Source organism: Ambystoma mexicanum, chromosome 1q (genome assembly GCF_040938575.1).
Source record: "Ambystoma mexicanum isolate Mex_15411 chromosome 1q, UKY_AmexF1_1, whole genome shotgun sequence".
NCBI lineage: Eukaryota > Metazoa > Chordata > Amphibia > Caudata > Ambystomatidae > Ambystoma > Ambystoma mexicanum.
The window spans coordinates 1,113,041,026-1,113,060,175 of NC_090922.1; the positions used below are offsets into that span (position 1 = coordinate 1,113,041,026).

The window sequence follows — 19,150 nt, forward strand, 5'->3', positions numbered from 1 at the left end:
GGGGGGGGGGGGCTGTAAATAAAGATTTCGGTGGCCGAGAGTCCAGAGTATAAAGGAACGTGGAAGGTAGAATACGAATGGGAACCGAGGTCCAAGATGAAGAAATGATGATGGTGGGCCAGAGGTCAGGAGGCAGGGCCATGTGGTGACCCACAGGGGTGGGTTATTCGTGGTCTAAGAGGATGCTATAGAAGGCAAGTGTATTAGTAACAGAATCTCCAGCTTGTATGGTGATGTGCAATCGCAGGTCCATTTTAACCTCCAGTAAATGCAACCTTCTATCAAAACACACATGTGCAGAGCTCTGTTTTGCACAAGTCACACCCAAATCTGTCTATCCCTAGCAAGTGAGTGTAGCGCCTAGAAGATGGGAGGCCGAGTTTAAAAGAAGTTGCTGGGGCAGCAGTCTGCCCCCGACCCCCTTGGCAGATGAGTGAAAGGCCACTGTCTTTTTCCCGCACCCCCCCTCTGCTACTGCTCGTTAGGTGAGGCTGCTGGAGCCTTGAGACCACCAACAAAAACATCATAGGCGGCATTCATTGCTGGCGCCATTATGACCTTGAGCCCTGCCCCGGAGATGCAGGTTATAGTGTCTTTTTTTTAAACTCAAGCAACAAGAGATGGTGGCGAAAGAATACAAGGAAAGATGGTGAAATGATGTCCACAGAGAACCTGGTGTTGCCACCCAAGAGTGCCCTGCACAAGAAGCCAGCAGCAGCTCAGGTCCAGGGGCTGAGAACCTTCCCCCTTCCATGAGACACAGCATGAAGGTGTAGGATGGAGCCGGGAGTTCCCTACCCAAGAAGTAAGAACCCTTGCTGCTCCCAGCAGCAGCTCAGGTCCAGGGGCTGAGAACCTTCCCCCTTCCATGAGACACAGCATGAAGGTGTAGGATGGAGCCGGGGAGTTCCCTACACAAGAAGTAAGAACCCTTGCTGCTCCCAGCAGCAGCTCAGGTCCAGGGGCTGAGAACCTTCCCCCTTCCATGAGACACAGCATGAAGGTGTAGGATGGAACCGGGAGTTCCCTACCCAAGAAGTAAGAACCCTTGCTGCTCCCAGCAGCAGCTCAGGTCCAGGGGCTGAGAACCTTCCCCCTTCCATGAGACACAGCATGAAGGTGTAGGATGGAGCCGGGGAGTTCCCTACACAAGAAGTAAGAACCCTTGCTGCTCCCAGCAGCAGCTCAGGTCCAGGGGCTGAGAACCTTCCCCATTCCATAAGGGGCACAGAATGAAGGTGTATGATGGAGCAGGAGAAGACTGTGCCCAAGAAACAGGAACCCTTGCTGCTCCCAGCAGCAGCTCAAGTCCGGGGGGATGAGAACCTTTCCCCTTCCATGAGATACAGCAGGAAGGTGTAGCATGGAGCAGGAGAGGACCGTGCCCAAAAGCAGGAACCCCCCCCCCCCACTCCACCTTTCCATTAGGGACACAGCACGATGGTGTATGGTAGAGCAGGAGAGGATCCTACTCAAGAAGCAATAATCTTTGTGGCTCACAGCAACAGCTGAATTCCAAGGCTTGGGAACCCACTGCCTTCCCTGAAGGGCACAGTATGAAGGTGGGTGGCTGAGCAGGAGAAGACAGGTATTGTGTGGGCATGACAGAGCAGGAAATGCCACATTTTTGTGTGGGCAGCAAGAAATCACAGGAATCGTGCTTGGGGGCAGTAAAGACCACGTATTGCGCGTGGGACACGAAGGGTCCCCTAATGTGGTACGAGTGGAGAAAGAGAAACCACAGATTCTATGTATGGAGACTGAGAGGGGACAGGCAGGGAACGTGTTCTGTATATGGGTTTAGTGCCGTTAGTTCTTTCTTGCTTTAGCATTATAGAAGGTTCTCCAGAGGGAGGTGGCGAGCTACCTTATGACTCATGGATACACCAGATGCGTGCTCCAGAGGGAGGTGGCGAGCTACCTATGACTCATGGATACACCAGGTGCGTGCTCCAGAGGGAGGTGGCGAGCTAACTATGACTCATACATACACCATGTGCGTGCTCCAGAGGGAGGTGGCGAGCTACCTATGACTCATGGATACACCAGATGTGTGCTCCAGAGGGAGGTGGCGAGCTACCTATGACTCATGGATACACCAGGTGCGTGCTCCAGAGGGAGGTGGCGAGCTACCTATGACGAGCTACCTATGACTCATGGATACACCAGGTGCGTGCTCCAGAGGGAGGTGGCGAGCTACCTATGACTCATGGATACACCAGATGCGTGCTCCAGAGGGAGGTGGCGAGCTACCTATGACTCATGGATACACCAGGTGCGTGCTCCAGAGGGAGGTGGCGAGCTAACTATGACTCATACATACACCATGTGCGTGCTCCAGAGGGAGGTGGCGAGCTACCTATGACTCATGGATACACCAGGTGCGTGCTCCAGAGGGAGGTGGCGAGCTAACTATGACTCATACATACACCATGTGCGTGCTCCAGAGGAAGGTGGCCAGCTACCTATGACTCATGGATACACCAGATGCGTGCTCCAGAGGGAGGTGGCGAGCTACCTATGACTCATGGATACACCAGGTGCGTGCTCCAGGGGGAGGTGGCGAGCTACCTATGACGAGCTACCTATGACTCATGGATACACCAGGTGCGTGCTCCAGAGGGTGGTGGCGAGCTACCTATGACTCATGGATACACCAGGTGCGTGCTCCAGAGGGAGGTGGCGAGCTACCTATGACTCATGGATACACCAGTTGCGTGCTCCAGAGGAAGGTGGCGAGCTAGCTATGACTCATGGATACACCATGTGCGTGCTTGACAACAGTGTGAACCAAGATACCACACTTTGTAGCCATAAAGGCACACAACGTTGCCATTCCACGCAGTGCTGGAATGAGTACACAAGATGTGGCCACGCCAAAAACCATTGTCAGAAATATGTATGACATTGATATGTGACATACTATTCTCATGAATACACATAACACTGCCATGCTAGACCCTATTGTGACGAGTGCAGAGAATGTTGCCATGCAACATACTGTTATTATAAATGCACAGCATATTCCAACAGCACTAATTATTCTCATTAGCAGGCCAATACCTTGTGCACTCAAGGCTGTAGTGTGTAATGCGGCTAGCAGGTCAGGTAGCACAGCGAGTAGAGTGCTGGCGTTGACATCCTCAGCCTTTCATCCTTCCGAGGTCGATAAATGAGCACCACTCACAGTGGGTAAGCAGCGCTCAGATGCCTGAGTGTTTGTAGCGCTATATAAAATGCAAAAAAATAAATAAATAACGGGGTGATAATGACAGCAGTGTGCGGCATCCTGCCACACACTATCATGGTCTTCATTGCTCCTCATACTGCGGCTCGGCGCCCGTGGCCGAGTAGCTGCTGCTTGGCTTCACCACACAACTGTTGATTGCATTGTGCAGAGGGGCCACAAGGCCCCCTTTTTTGTGCAATGGCCTGCATCAAACTTGGAATGAGTAAAGTATGATAATGATAAGCAGGCTGACTACCCCAAAATAAAAATCAACAAATGAGGGGCCCGAGGCGTTGCAGCGGATACCTGGGTCTGGGCGATGGAGTGCAGAAGTCCTCGGGGAGAAAAAAAAAATAAAAAAACATGCGAAATGATACATAGAAATAAGCATGCAGCACTCGCTATGATGTCTTGATGCCTTCAACTGCAGGCATGGTCACTCAAGACTATGGCAGCCATTTGCTGATGAGCACCTCAGTGTTCACGACCTCCTGCAGCCATGATGTGCACTGCTGTGTGCCGTTTACAGGGAGCCTCGCCCCAGTGCAGCTTCTGGGCTTCGAGGGCACAGACTGCCAACCCTTGTCTGCTGATCCCATGGGGAGCGGAAACGTGCACATCTCTGACTCCGCCGGCATGCGTGGCCTCGGGCATGTGTGACTCACTGCGCGTCTGCCAGCCGCCCCCCCGCTTGTTCACAGCGCCCGCTGGAGCTGGTGTCATGAGTGAGCTGTGAGTGGCTCCCACGCGTAGACCCGGCTGGCTGGCCGACCTCAAGGCCTGCTCATGGGTAACCTGGCTTGGTTTCCTGGCCCTTTGAAGGTGCTTGAGCGGGAGGGATGGGAGATTACACCACGGCGCGTGCAGGTGTGAGCATGTCATGTTTGAGTGCAGGGCACAGGTGGGAAATTCAAGTGCCTCATTACTCACATCCTTCTTCAGTCCATGTACCTCTTCTTTGCTCATGTCTGTCTGGGCTAGACATCGCTCCCAGGACCCCATAAAGGGTCGCCACGTGGGAAAACCACACAACACAGCCATATGATTAAACAATAATTGTTTTCCTCACCTGTGATTGTGTAACCGCAATTCCACATGAACACTTTACACGGTTGCAAGCTGCTAATCACTCACATTATTGTATTAGGTATGTATCATGTATACTGACGTTTTTTGGAAAGAAATGTTTTGGCATTTTTTTTTTAACCAAGAACAACAACATTGAAACTGAATGATGTCCCTTCTTCGCAATCACAATCGATTGCACAACTATTCCCTTATGAGTGATGGAAATGATGTCATGTGTGGGACAAACCCGCACACATTTTCATCTACTCACCACACAACAAACACATAGTCATGTGTACTCTGGGGGTGACACAGCCTACAGGCGCAGTCCTCCCTGTCACATGTAGCTGGAATGTGACAGCCACGGGTAGATCAAAGCATCTCAAGAAGAGGGAAGGCAACACCTTCCTCTGGCCATGGCCAGCCTAATTAAAATATCAAAGGCTCCATGGATCCACCCTCTCTACTGTCAGGGTTCTGTAGGTGTTAGCGCATACTGATGACAGTTAATTGAAACAGGCCTGTATGAAGGGCAGTGAATGGCATGTCTGGGATAACTGTTTACAGTAGGCAACCCTTGCACTTCGATCAGGAGTCACAGAGCGCAATTAACCAGAGAGACACGTTGATCCACAAAGACAGGAAGATGGCAGGGACTCAAGTACATGTTATCACCCCTTTACCTTTACTGTTGCAAAGCACTCTGGTTTTGACCTCACACATAACAGAAGATAGTTGGTGGGGAGTCGGGGACCCAGGATTGGTACATTAAGGTAGGCTTAGTCTGCACCAATCACTGGGGCCCATTTGGCTTTAAAAGATGGCTGAGCTCCTCACTTAGCAGAACACCTTATGACTTTCTAAAGGAGGACTCATTTGGACCCTGGCTAAAGGTACAGTCTGCCTTACAGCTTCCACCAGTGAAGGAAGGCCAGGATTTCCAAGAGGAAAGCAAGATCCCTCCCCTAAAAATCTCCCAAGGAACAAAGGGAGATACCGGACTCAGAGGACCCGTCCAGCAGTTCCAGAACCGGTATCCATCCAGCACACAGCGTGCCCAGCTAATTTCTGCCAGCAAGCTTCCTAGGTGGGAAGTGGCAGAGTGTCTCTGAACAAAGGACAAGGCCATTGCCTGCAGACATGTGCCATCAGCCTTCAAGGACGAGACAAGCCCTGTGAAGAAGCAAGGAAGAGTGCCACAACAAGCATCAACCAGCTTCAATTTTTAAGGACATTTTTGGGCCAATCGAGCTCTCGAACCTCGACCGCATGCGCAACTGACTGTTGTTATGCTGCAGTCACTAAAGCCGTCTAAGACACCTCAACCGGCGTTCCAGATCTGCCAACCAGCGCAGAGACAACGATTCTTGACCCGAGCCGCCATGTAGGCCAGCCTGCAGCCATTCATCCAGCCTTTCTTGCTAAACTGCCTTACCCGCAGCTGTCTCCCATCTTCTACTCTGTCGCAGGAGCTGCAAGGCGCCCTGGAATGCTGTCAAGCATCAAGATCATCTCAAGCACCAGGTACATTGTGGTTCTGTCCCCCAGGCCCTTCTCTGAAGGCCCCTAGTGACATTTACAGCCCCTTGCTCCCTTGGTGCTGAAACCAAATAACCTTGAACAGTTAAGACTGATTGCTTTAAAGACTACCCTCCTGTCAGTATCTAGAGTGCATCAGTTTCTTTCGTGAAACTGTCTGTCCTCTGTGTTCCTTTTCAGGGTAGTTTGTATTTTGTAGTGTGCTAGAATTGTCTGTTGTGATAATGAAGTAGATATTTTCATACAACCTTGACTGGACAGTTCCTTTTATCATTGGGCAATAATTGTATTTTTGTTGTGTTGCAATTAAGCAACGATTCACAACGTTGCAGAGATAAGCCTGCTGTTTCGTCCATGTTACCACGATTGGACAAGGAGGTTTATAATTTACTTGTGTTTCCAATCTGTTTGGATCCCTTCTAGAGGTGTGGGGCTGATTGATGGTTTAGAAACTGATATTCATCCCTGGACCACTGGTGTCCAGGAAGTTGATTCGTCACAACCAGCAAGCATTAAAGATCCGACCGGACTTGTGTTCCCTAGACCATTTTCATTACTGTTCTGTGATAGCGTCCTCAAATGAGAAAGAACGGCCGCCTCTGCTTTGAGCTTCAGCTCTGCTACCAGGGAAGGGCTGTGCACACCCACCAAGCGGGCATTACATCTACGAAACTCCTGCCAAGACCTTTTCTCATCTGACCAGGGCAAATTAATGGTCTGAGCCTTGTCCAGAATGGCAGGTCTTCTGCGGCGATCACAGGCCGGCCTTGGTGGCATGCGCAGTGCTAACTTTGCGCTCCACTGAAGGCGAGCTTTCGAATCTCCCGGGAAATGTGGGTGTATATACTTTGCAATATTAGACTGAATAGGCCCAGAAAGTCTTGCTAAGTAAGCACGATTTGCTGTGAAGATTAACAAAGTCAATGAGGAATCTGAGAACATGACGTTACCTCCCAAAGACTCACATTTCAAAAGAGCAGGTAATCAGAAAAGTATACCAAAATGTAACGCCCACAATTCTGCAACAATCTGCTTCCCACTCTAAGCAATCACAAATATATATATTTTTAAAGCACATGGATTTCAGAAACGAATCTTAAGACTACTCTATACCAGTGAATCTTGAGAAGATAATGCCATACATTGAAGTCTCGGGAGGATAGCTCAGGGGCAGCGTGCTTGCCTTGGAAGCAAGACAACACAGAGCAACACAGGTTCGAGCCTGGGCCCGCGCTTAAAAACCTCTGGGTATTAAGCGTGTTATAAATAACCTATCATATGATAGGATATGATATGGCATTTATAACGCGTCTATACATAAGTGTTTCAAGGCGTGACAAGGCAAGGGACTGGGAACAGAGGGAAGACAGAGACAAGAATCATACTAGGCCAGGTGACATTCAAATCGCGCAAGTGCAGGGGAAGGTGAAAAGTGCGGGGGGGAGGGGACAGTGCAGTACATGGGATAAATAGAATAAATTAAAGCAATAAATAGAATAAAATAAAAGTATTGAGCAAAAAGTACAGCCAGCTGTTGGCAAATGCAAGGGTAAGTGCAGACATCAGGTGTCAAGTGCTGGTAGTGGGACTCTAGGGATAAAGAAGACAGTCCAAGTGTGGGGGTTGCCAGGGAGGCAGTGGAGGTGTGCAACTGGCGGGGGAGGGGACCTGGGCCTGAGATCAGAGGGTGGCCAGATAACTAGTGCATTTTCAGTTTCAGTCAGGAGTTCAGCAGGGGAGAAGAGGAGAGAAAGCGGAAGCAAAGAGGAAGGTTTTGAGGTGCTTCCGGAACCGGAGCTGGTTCTCCTCAAGTTTCAGGGAGGCAGGGAGGGAGGCCCCAGACGAAGAAAGAACTACCCCCAACTTGTTGCTTGGAGAAGCGACTGACCCTGAGGGAGTTGGAGGCAGAAGAGCAAAGAGCTCGAGAAGGGAGATATTTAGGAAGAGAGAGTTGAAGGTACTGAGGTCCCAGGCCCCAGAAGGTCTTGTGGATAATCCAGAGGGTTTTGAACTTAATCCCCACAGACACTGGGACCGAGTGCAGCGATTTCAGACCTGGAGAGATACAATCCCTGGGCTTGAGGCCAAGGACAAGTCTCGCTGTCCTGTTCTGGATGAGTTGCAGAGGGTGGAGAGTAGAAGCAGGCAGATATCATATCATATTCAGGGCCCACAGGACAGCACCCCGGCACCCTGCAGAGTGTAACCCCGAAGGAGGCATCCATGTATAGACAAGCAGCATCATCAAGACAGCTTCCCAGCATCCTCCACATCAGACATCTACAGCTGATCCATGGCAGCGAGTCTCCAGGAGGCCGCCGCTATTTTAAAAAACTGTCTGTGATGTGTTAGGACAGTTCCCAAAAATGTAAATAAATAAAACAAAAATGTTTGGACTTTATGAAGGGTAAAAGGAACATTGAGACCCGAATCGCATCTAGGTGCTCGGAGGACTGAAGAGAACTCCAGAGCGGGAAATACTGACACAGCCGTACAGCATGGTCTCAATGGTTTGCTTAAATCTGATAAAGAGAAACGGGCTCAAATTTACTTCTGGAGTACTTTCCAGAGAGAGGGAGCCTTGCTAGAAAACTTCTGGCCTCCCCTGATCTTCCAACAGCACCAATTGTCTTAGCCGATTACTCTCTTAGGAGCAAAGAGCTGCTGTAGGGGCATAACAATGTGTTTATATTGGGGGAGGGTTGGGGGGAAGCAGCAATATCATGAAGGTTCTCAAAAGCCTGCCACGGGGTCCTAAAGCTCACGCTTTCCTGAAGCGGGCACCAATATAGTGACCGTGGGGCACGCGACAAACTGCTAGCCTTCTGAACGGCTTCTGAACGGCCTGGACACAAGTCTTTGCCAAGGTCAAGTTTTGAGTATATCAGCAAACCTTCAACCAGCTGGGGTGGGTGCAGCGCTCAGCGATCTACTCGCAGTCTGAAATAAAGACTATCCACCCCTGAGCTGATCAGAGCTCCAGGATTTGTACTTTTAGTAGCGAGGGCAGATTCCGCAGCCTGCCAATGTTGGTGTGAACGAGGTGCAGGGTTGGTGATGACGTAGCGGCAGCCCATGAGTAGCTCATACATTTTACCACCACGCCTAGGTCCTTGGGCACCTCAGAAAAGGCATCCAGAGACATACAAATACATGCCTGTGTCATGGGTGTACCAGCGCCAAACCAGTGCTTGAACCCTATTGCGGCTCGTAAATCCTTAGAGAGGAGTGTTAAAAGAAGTGGAGAAAGCAACGACAACATGTGCCCTCCCAAGCACAATGTACTTGACATGATCATATTTTCTATATATTTTTCTCCCATTACATGAGAAACTACACTGCCATGAACTACCAAATCTGAAGGTTTGGGTGGATTATACTGTAGCGAGGATACCCCTTTGCAGTACAAATTTTAAAGGACATTTGGGGGAAAATATGGCACTTTATGGGATTCATTTATAAGCACTGTCTCGGGAGGATAGCTCAGAGGTAACATGCTCGCCTTGGAAGCAAGACGACACGGAGCAACACAGGTTCGATCCCCGGGTCCGCGCTTAGAAACCTCTGGGTATTAAGCGCGTTATAAATAACCTGCCATATCATAACACATCTTTCTAATCGTGTAGACTGCAATACCAAAAGGTGTCAGCTTAGCACATCCATTTGAACCCCTTGCTGTAGTGACCATCCTGCGACAGGTCATTGGGGGCGGGGAGGGGAGTGGAGCTCTGCATATGGTCACTCCACCCGAGTCTGCATGCCATTCCCTTTTTCACTACCGCTTTCAAATTAATGGTCCATATCGGTCAGGTCGTGTGGGATAACTCTGGCCAGCACTTTGGTTGTGGGACATATGGGGACACATGTAAAATGGGTACAGCCAAAGTACAAGTCGCTGAATGTAAAGGAATGCTTGTGAATAAGCCAAGACCTTCTTCGTTTAGCACATGTACGGTGGGGGCAGTGGAGGACCCTTGGCAGGTGTGACAGCCCTTCTTTCATTTCACACTCCTGCTTCCTTTCTGGTCAGGGTTCCTTCAGTGGAGTGAAGAAGCCCGTCAACAGCACTTGGCACTATACATATACACGCCTAACAGCTCCAGCCTAGCATTCGAGCAGACACATAAATCCATCTTTGTGATAAAATTAAAGGTTTGCATGAGTGCCAGGCTGGGCACCATTTAGGATGAGGAAGGGAAAAGGCAGCGTACTGGAGGAGGCAATCAGTGGAGTTAAAGAAATAAGAAGACAGTCGGGGGAATGAGAAAATCAAGGGACAATGAAATCAGGGACAGAAGAAATCAGGGAGGGAGGAAATCACGTAAGGCTTTTAGCGTGAAATGAGGAACTCAGGGGAAACTAAGGGAGGAGGACCTCTGGGAAGGCTTTTAGCAGGGAAGGAGAAAAATCAGTGAAGGAATAAATCAGGGAAGGCTTTAGGGAAAGAGGAAATCAGGGAGGGAAGAAATCAGGGATGGCTAATAGAGAAGGAGGAAATCAGGGATAGCTTTTTTAGCATGGAAGGAGCAAAACAGGGAAGGCTTTTTAGCAAGGAACGATGAAATCAGGGATGGTTCCTAATAGACAAGGAGGAAATCAGATGAAGGCTTTTAGCATGGAAGGAGGAAATCAGGGAAGGCTTTTAGCATGGAAGGGAGGAAATTAGGGAAGGAGGGAACCAGGGAAGGCTTTTAGCATGGAAGGAGGAAATCAGGGAAGGCTTTTAGCATGGAAGGGAGGAAATTAGGGAAGGAGGGAACCAGGGAAGGCTTTTAGCATGGAAGGAGGAAATCAGGGAAGGCTTTTAACATGGAAGGAGGAAATCAGGGAAGGCTTTTAGCATGGAAGGGAGGAAATCAGGGAAGCAGGAAATCAGGGAAGGCTTTTTGCGTGTAATGAGAAAATCAGGTCCGTTTCCTACAGGCAAGGAGGAAATTTGAGAAGACTTAGCAGGGAAGGAGAAAATCAGGGAAGACTCTTAGCAAGTAAAGATGGAATCAGGCAGGGTCTGACTGGGGCATTGGTTTTTGGTTTGGGCATTGCCCTTTTGCCCTATAGGCCAGTCTGAGCCTGGAATCAGGTAAGAATCTTATTATAGAAGCAGGGAATCAGGGGAAATGACAAAGGAAGAGACCAGGGAAGGGTGAAATTCGGCAAGGAGCTAAAAGTAATGAGGGAATAAGATAGGTGACAATTGAGGATGTAGGAAAACAGTAAATGAGGTAAACATGGACAAGACAATCATGGAGGCAGGAAAACGGGGGAGGGGGAAATCACTGGCGCCAGAAGAAGGAACCAGGGAGTAAGGGGTGGCAAGTAAATTGGAAATGGAGTTGCTGGTCTTCAAATAGAGGAACACTGAAGTGTTAGTGCAGTTTTCCAGCATCAGCAGCCGGCAGTGCTCCCCGCACAACGGTGTAGAACAGTGGCGTGAAAGTGAACAGTGTTAGCAACAGTTACGTGCATCCAAATGAAATGTGATAGTATGAAGAAAACCCTTATTGGATTAAGCAATCTGTATCTCGTCGAAAAGGGATGGTAATGCCGCGCGACTAGAATGTGACCTCCGAATTGGTTGGGTAACAATAAACAACTGCTAACATTCTGTCTATAGCGCCAAGAGAACCCCCGGAGGGTGAATAGGTGCTCTACATACACCTGCCATGCATCTACTGGAGTAACTATTGAGTCGAGAATATTGGACGTGACGGGACGTGGGCCTCTGTCTCCTTCTGCAGGACTCTCGATTCTAGCTGTGTTTTAGGACTAGGACTGTACTGAGCTATTCAATTGTTTCTAAAATCCAGCAAAGTAAGGTATTATACTCAATAGTCCGGTTGGGCGTGGTCCTCTCCCCCATTATACAGGACTCTCGAGTCTAGCCGTTTCACACCAGGCAGGATTCCCGAAACCCAGGCATTCAGCCATACTCTGATTAGCTGCAAAACATATAACTCACTAACCCAAAAAAGTTCCAAACTTTCTACATACTTATCTCACTCAAAACAAACACAACCACCTCTCGCACTGCAAGCCACATGCACTTCACCACACCACTACAACACATAAACCGCACCAACAGCACACGAGGACTGACATCGCTCCGATACTCGCACCAAAAGCACTGCACGCGGTGCATACCGAGTTGAAACTGCCAACAGAACACCACTCCTCTCACTATCCTACTCCATCTTCACCCTACTAACCCATCCCACCTTCTCGTTTGCAGATCCGCCAGAGCGCCTAGGGACTTATGCAGTTGGTGACTGTGCGTGGTACAAATACCTTTAACATTTATCTATATTGGCAAAGAGATCGAAACCGAGTGCTCAGGCTCACCCGCGATTTCCGACCAGAGGTGGACTGGGAACCAAAAGAGGCCCTGGAAATTTGGAATTATTTTCAAAGTGGCCCCATATTACACATTTTCAGCAATCCCCACCATTTTCCTATGGAAATAAATTGGAAATACCACACAAAAGAGGCCTAGAGTGCAGAGGCCTTCCAGGAAATCTCCAGAGTTCCCTATAGGTCAGTCCGCCCTTGTTTCCGACCCGAACTCACCCCAGCTCTACTCAGGGGGTTAAGGGGTGGGGGGGGGAGTAGTATAAGAAATTGCCCTCTGCTGGCTGTGAGTGGCATCACATGACAGTGTGTATATGAATGCAAAGCTCCAATGTGGCAAGGCAACGTCCCGACATGCATTGGTAAACACGGGTCGCCTCCCTGAACCCCACCCCCCACCCCACCCCAGCCCCTTCCCCTAGGCCCTTATCTGACAGCGCACAGTAGCAACCGGCAGGTCAAAGGAGCTCCCGGCCCCTGTAATAGAGCTGTCCGGGGCGCCGCCGACCCCCTGATTGATTGCGCTCCCGAGGAATGCGGCCCGTCTGGGAGGAACCTTTACAGTGGTAAATAAATATGGCGAGAGACAACCCCCGCAGCCCCTTCTCCGAGACACGGCGGAAAGACGCCACTATCCGTGAAAGAGTTGCAGTAGCAGCGGTTTATGGGTGAACTTCAACTGGGCGCTTTGCTGACAGGCCTCAGAAAGGCTAGTACGGCTGGGGCCGGGTCACCAGACCATTGCCTGACTCTTTCCCGCCATTATCGGCCTTACCGAGGCACTGGCCTCTAGAGAAATCTCGCATTTTCTCCTTAGTGGTCGACTCCGTTGTTTTTCTGCCTCCGGCCCCCTTTTTTAACCCCGGGCTTTCATTTGAAAACTAATTCAGGGCTGGAGGTGACGTCCTAGTTAACTTGATACCGACGATTAGTGGAGTGGCCCGGTACATGGAGTCCTCTGTCAGCCTGCCCTGCGGCCTCATTCATGGCTTCTGACACAAACACTCGCCATGTTGGAGTCAACAGCTTTAGAAGATTGTACACTTTAGATTACTACAGAGCAACGGATCCGCCCTCCCCCACAGAGCCACAACTGCTGGCCCTCTGTGGGGCAGACCTCAGAGGATGTGTGAGGCCCGGCTGATGATGTGCGGAGGCCCATTTCAACCTGATGGTGGGGGGGGGGGGTGGCATTGCCTAGAGCCGAAAGCAGTCAGAGGTACCCGTGGGGTGGGGGACCAGGGCATACATAATCGAGATACAGATATGGTTAATAGGACGGCGAGCCATTAGGGAGCTGAAACACTGAATGCCTGCTGAATAGCTATGAATTCGGACTGCAAATTCTTTGTAAGGGAGTGGGTGATGTGGAAGAACCAGTGTTGAAAAGCACCAAGGTGATAACACTTCTGTTTCCCCAATGGAAGAAACGGACGGACAGGCAGGCTCCAGCAAAATCAGCTTGTAGGGCGAGTGCTGCAAAGTGCACACCGTAAACCCCAGAACGTAAGTGACATATAAAGGAAGAGATTGCTATGTTATATGACTGCTGACTGGTAAGATGGGGGAATTTGCTGGGGCACACCTGAGTCTCGAGGCCCCTTTCATATGAAAAAGGTTGAAAGGCACTGAGGCCGTCCCCGTGTGCCCTTTGTTTCACCATCACACGCGGTTATTCTAGACACATGTATTGCAAAGTGGTCTTGTCTTGTATAGCGCACCTCTGTCAGTGCGCTTAAAATCTCTAGGGTTTGTGGAACTGCCTTAACTCCATACTGTTTCGCAAAACGTTGAACTGCTTCCCTGGTCTCCTGAAATTTAGTAGGGACTTATTAGGGTTCCAGTAACCCTGCTGCCACCAGTTCCAGTGACCCCACCAGTTCCAGTGACCCCACCAGTTCCAGTGACCCCAATACCACTGGTTCCAGTAACCCTGCTGCCACCCGTTCCAGTGACCCCACTGCCACCCGTTCCAGTGACCCCCACTGCCACCGGTTCCAGTGACCCCGCTGCCACAGGTTCCAGCGACCCTGTTGCCACCGGTTCCAGCGACCATGCTGCCACTGGTTCCAGCAACACTGGTTCCAGCGATAGCACTGCCACTGGTTCCAGTAACCCTGCTGCCACCAATTCCAGTGACCCCACTGCCACCAGTTCCAGCAACCCCCATGGCCACCGGTTCCAGTGACCCCCACGGCCACCGGTTCCAGCGACCCCCCCCACAGCCACCGGTTCCACTGACCCCACTGCCACCAGTTTCAGTAACCGCGCTACCACTGGTTACAGTGACCCCACTGCCACCAGTTCCAGTAACCACGCTGCCACAAGTTCCAGCGACCTCATGGCCGCCGGTTCCAGCTACCCCACTGCCACCAGTTTCAGTAACCCCACTGCCACCAGTTTCAGTAACCCCGCTGCCACAAGTTCCAGCGACCTCATGGCCGCCGCTTCCAGCTACCCCACTGCCACCGGTTTCAGTGACCCCACTGCCACCGGTTCCAGCGACCCCACTGCCACCGGTTCCAGCGACCCCCATGCCACCGGTTCCAGCGACCCCCATGCCACCGGTTCCATTAACCCCGCTGCCACCAGTTTCAGTGACCCCACTGCCACCGGTTCCAGTGACCCCACTGCCACTGGTTCCAGCGACCCCACTGCCACCAGTTTCAGTAACCCTGCTGCCACCAATTCCAGCGACCCTGCTGCCACCAGTTCCAGCAACCCCCATGGCCACCGGTTCCAGCAACCTCCACGGCCACCGGTTCCAGCGACACCCACAGCCACCGGTTCCAGTAATCGCGCTACCACTGGTTACAGTGACCCTGCTGCCACAGTTTCAGTAACCCTGCTGCCACCTGTTCCAGTAACCCTGCTGCCACCGGTTCCAGTGACCCCACTGCCACAGATTTCAGCAACCCCACTGCCACCGGTTCCAGTAACGCTGCTGCCACCAATTCCAGTGACCCCGCTGCCACCAGTTCCAGTGACCCCATTGCAACCAGTTCCAGTGACCCCGCTGCCACCAGTTCCAGTGTCCCCATTGCAACCAGTTCCAGGGACTGCGCTGCAACCAGTTCCAGGGACTGCGCTGCAACCAGTTCCAGGGACTGCGCTGCAACTGGTTTCAGTAATCCCACTGCCACCGGTTTCAGTAACCCCGCTGCCATCAGTTTCAGTAACCCCGCTGCCACCAGTTTCAGTAACCCCACTGCCACCAGTTTCAGTAACCCCACTGCCACCGGTTTCTGTAACCCCGCTGCCACCGGTTTCTGTAACCCCGCTGCCACCGGTTTCAGTAACCCCGCTGCCACCGGTTTCAGTAACCCCGCTGCCACCGGTTTCAGTAACCCCGTTTCAGTAACCCCACTGCCACCAGTTTCAGTAACCCCGCTGCCACCGGTTTCTGTAACCCCACTGCCACTGGTTTCAGTAACCCCGCTGCCACCAATTTCAGTAACCCCGTTTCAGTAACCCCACTGCCACCAGTTTCAGTAACCCCATTGCCACCAGTTTCAGTAACCCCGTTTCAGTAACCCCACTGCCACCAGTTTCAGCAACCCTGCTGCCACCGGTTTATGTAACCCCACTGCCACCGGTTTCTGTAACCCCACTGCCACCGGTTCCAGCGACCCCGCTGCCACCAGTTTCAGTAACCCTGCTGCCACCAGTTTCAGTAACCCTGCTGCCACCAATTCCAGCGACCCTGCTGCCACCAGTTCCAGCAACCCCCATGGCCACCGGTTCCAGCAACCCCCACGGCCACCGGTTCCAGCGACCCCCACAGCCACCGGTTCCAGCGACCCCCACAGCCACCGGTTCCAGTAACCACGCTACCACTGGTTACAGTGACCCTGCTGCCACCAGTTCCAGTAACCCTGCTGCCACCAGTTCCAGTAACCCTGCTGCCACCGGTTCCAGTGACCCCACTGCCACAGATTTCAGCAACCCCACTGCCACCGGTTTTAGTAACGCTGCTGCCACCAATTCCAGTGACCCCACTGCCACCAGTTCCAGTAACGCTGCTGCCACCAATTCCAGTGACCCCATTGCAACCAGTTCCAGCGACCGCGCTACAACCAGTTCCAGGGACTGCGCTGCAACCAGTTCCAGGGACTGCGCTGCAACCGGTTTCAGTAACCCCACTGCCACAGGTTTCAGTAACCCCGCTGCCACCAGTTTCAGTAACCCCACTGCCACCAGTTTCAGTAACCCCACTGCCGCCAGTTTCAGTAACCCCGTTTCAGTAACCACGCTGCCACCGGTTTCAGTAACCCCGCTGCCACCAGTTTCAGTAACCCTGCTGCCACTGGTTTCAGTAACCCCGCTGCCACCGGTTTCAGTAACCCCACTGCCACCAGTTTCAGTAACCCCACTGCCACCAGTTTCAGTAATCCCGTTTCAGTAACCCCGCTGCCACCGGTTTCTGTAACCCCGCTGCCACCGGTTTCTGTAACCCCGCTGCCACCGGTTTCTGTAACCCCGCTGCCACTGGTTTCAGTAACCCCGCTGCCACCAGTTTCAGTAACCCCGCTGCCACCAGTTTCAGTAACCCCACTGCCACCAGTTTCAGTAACCCCGCTGCCACCAGTTTCAGTAACCCCACTGCCACCAGTTTCAGTAACCCTGCTGCCACTGGTTTTTAAAGGAGACTGGAAAGGATGTGCATCAGGGATAAGTCTAGGATCCGAGGAGCATTTCCACCAGGAGATGTGTGACAGGGTAAGTTTAGTAGGAGGGGAATCCCTCATGTAGGCAACATGTCTGGAGAATGGGCAATGTTTCTTATGACCAGGAATTGTGTAACTTGGGTGGACTGCCGGTTCCCATGCACTCTGCTGAGCCCACTCCCTCCTGTGATCACTGTGTCCATGCAAAGGCTGGTCTCAGATGTGTGACCAAGACATGCCATCAACTCTTCGAGACAGTGCTTTGAGATCGCCCGCCCGCATGGAAAACAAGTACACATTTCCACAAGACTTGCGGCCACCAATTACAGCAACACAACACGGTACATTGTCAAAACAACTGCATCCTGTTTGAGGAGTGCTTTTGCTTACTCCCACATTTCTATCCCTCCCCCGACTACACCACTCCTAACGCCTTGCATATAATACAACCCCTCGGAAACCCTGCCTTTTATCCATTTGTCATGCCCCCGATTTCTGTACCATGTATTTCACCAACACCCACCGGCCAGTTGCTCCCCAAGTCCCCCGCTACTGTACGGCACCTGTGGCAGGAATGCCAGTCTAGTGTTGATGCTCTGTTCTAAGTGTTTTCTGGGTGACACACCCAATGCCCTGTACTGTCAATAAGTAACATACTGTTGCGATTCATGGCCGTTCTTGATAAATGGTCTCGGGGTGTAATTCCATACCTTCACGTACTCCACAGCGGGATCCACAGCGCTCTGCTCCCTGCGAACAAAAGAAAGCAGGGTGGTCATTATTCAGGAAACACAATCCATCATCCATTCTGCCATTATTCTCCCACCTGGAAGACCCTCTCGCTCACACCCAATCATTCGACACATGTAAGCATGGCCAGGTTCCCACCTGACCATGAAAGCGGAGCAGGAGCTCTGGGCCGGGAAGCATCTCCCCATGAAACCCAAGACTGGTCCATGTGCCCATCACACCCCTTGCTATGTACACTCCTAGATGGCTTTATGGGCAAGGCAAGAGGGCTGTTCTCAGGAGGTCATGTTGAGAATGGCAGCACAGGGGCTGAGTAAACACATACATGTGCAGGAACATGAGGGTAGAGTTTTACACACCGTGGGGTCACCTGCGAGCTATTTCCCCAACACACAATGCTACAGAAAACACGAACACTCTTTTAAAATAGTAGCAGTCGATGCCGTTTTTTGGATGTACAATTCGTTTTTTGGGGGGGGGGGGTGGATGCAGAATGTGTTATATTCTCACTAGCACGAAGGTAGTAATTCTACCTAGTAAGATCACACCTGCAAATAGTTCCGTGAACTAATACCTTTATTGAGCCATCGGCCCTGGCGCCTGGGACATGAGATCACAGTCACTGAAAGATAACGAGAGTAATAACTTGTCTTTATGTGGCGCTTGCTCCCGCAGTTTCACAGGACTCTAAATAGCGGATGTTGCTCCCGCAAAAATGCATGCTACTCCATTTAGCACCAGTAAAAGGATGAAAGGCTGAGCCACCCTAGCAGCCATTCCAACCTATGACCTGGCAGTACAAGGCTGATCAAAGCAGCGCATGCGAACGCACTTACACACACACACAGAGCTATCGCCCAGAATATTCCATCCACAATTTACAGGGGGATAAAAACCTGGGCTAGGGTAAGAGATTGAACAAAAGAAAACTGCAGACCTTGTCATGTATGAATTTTCAGTTGAAATCATGTTTGCGCTGTTACACAGCGGCAGAAGGAGCAGGTCACAAAAAAAAAAATCAAAATCTGTGAGTCGGCCAAAGCATGCCTATTGATCATCGTCTTCTGGTCTCTCACAGCAAAAGCGTTATCATAGGTCAGTTGCTATGCCAACCCAAATAGTTTGCTCCCCAACAATGTTTCCTCCTCTCTCCTCTCTATAGCTTTGCTTTGTCTGCAATGTCGCGTTGAAGCATCACCAAATATGCCAAAACCAAAAAAGCGCGTGATAGAAGTTATGGCGAGAGTATGTGAAGGACAGGTAAACAGGATGCTTTCTGTTAACAATGGTGTGGATGGTTGCCCAGAGCCAGGGACGTCATTTCATCAAAGCGGAAGTGACATCACATGACCCTTGACCTCTGATGGCATCACTGGAAGTGATGTCATTTCACCTCACCCCGAAGAGCCATCACAGGAAGAGTGACCATTTACCCCTTGACAAAACAGGAAGTGGCATCACCTAGCATGGTTTCTAAGTACACTATGAACAATATGGTTACAATATCACTGTAACGTGTTATACATTTCATACAAGAATGGATCACCATATG

General features: G+C 51.0%; 1 protein-coding gene across 3 annotated transcripts in view; it reads right to left on the minus strand.

The window, feature by feature from the left end:
- The window catches only part of BCAR3 (BCAR3 adaptor protein, NSP family member), a 360,529-nt gene that overhangs the window by 206,119 nt on the left and 135,260 nt on the right, over nt 1–19,150 (minus strand). For all 3 annotated transcript variants that reach the window (XM_069641839.1, XM_069641840.1, XM_069641841.1), the window contains exon 3: nt 17,559–17,598. In XM_069641839.1, the coding sequence (XP_069497940.1) occupies nt 17,559–17,598 (40 nt within the window). The remainder of the gene's footprint in view (nt 1–17,558; nt 17,599–19,150) is intronic.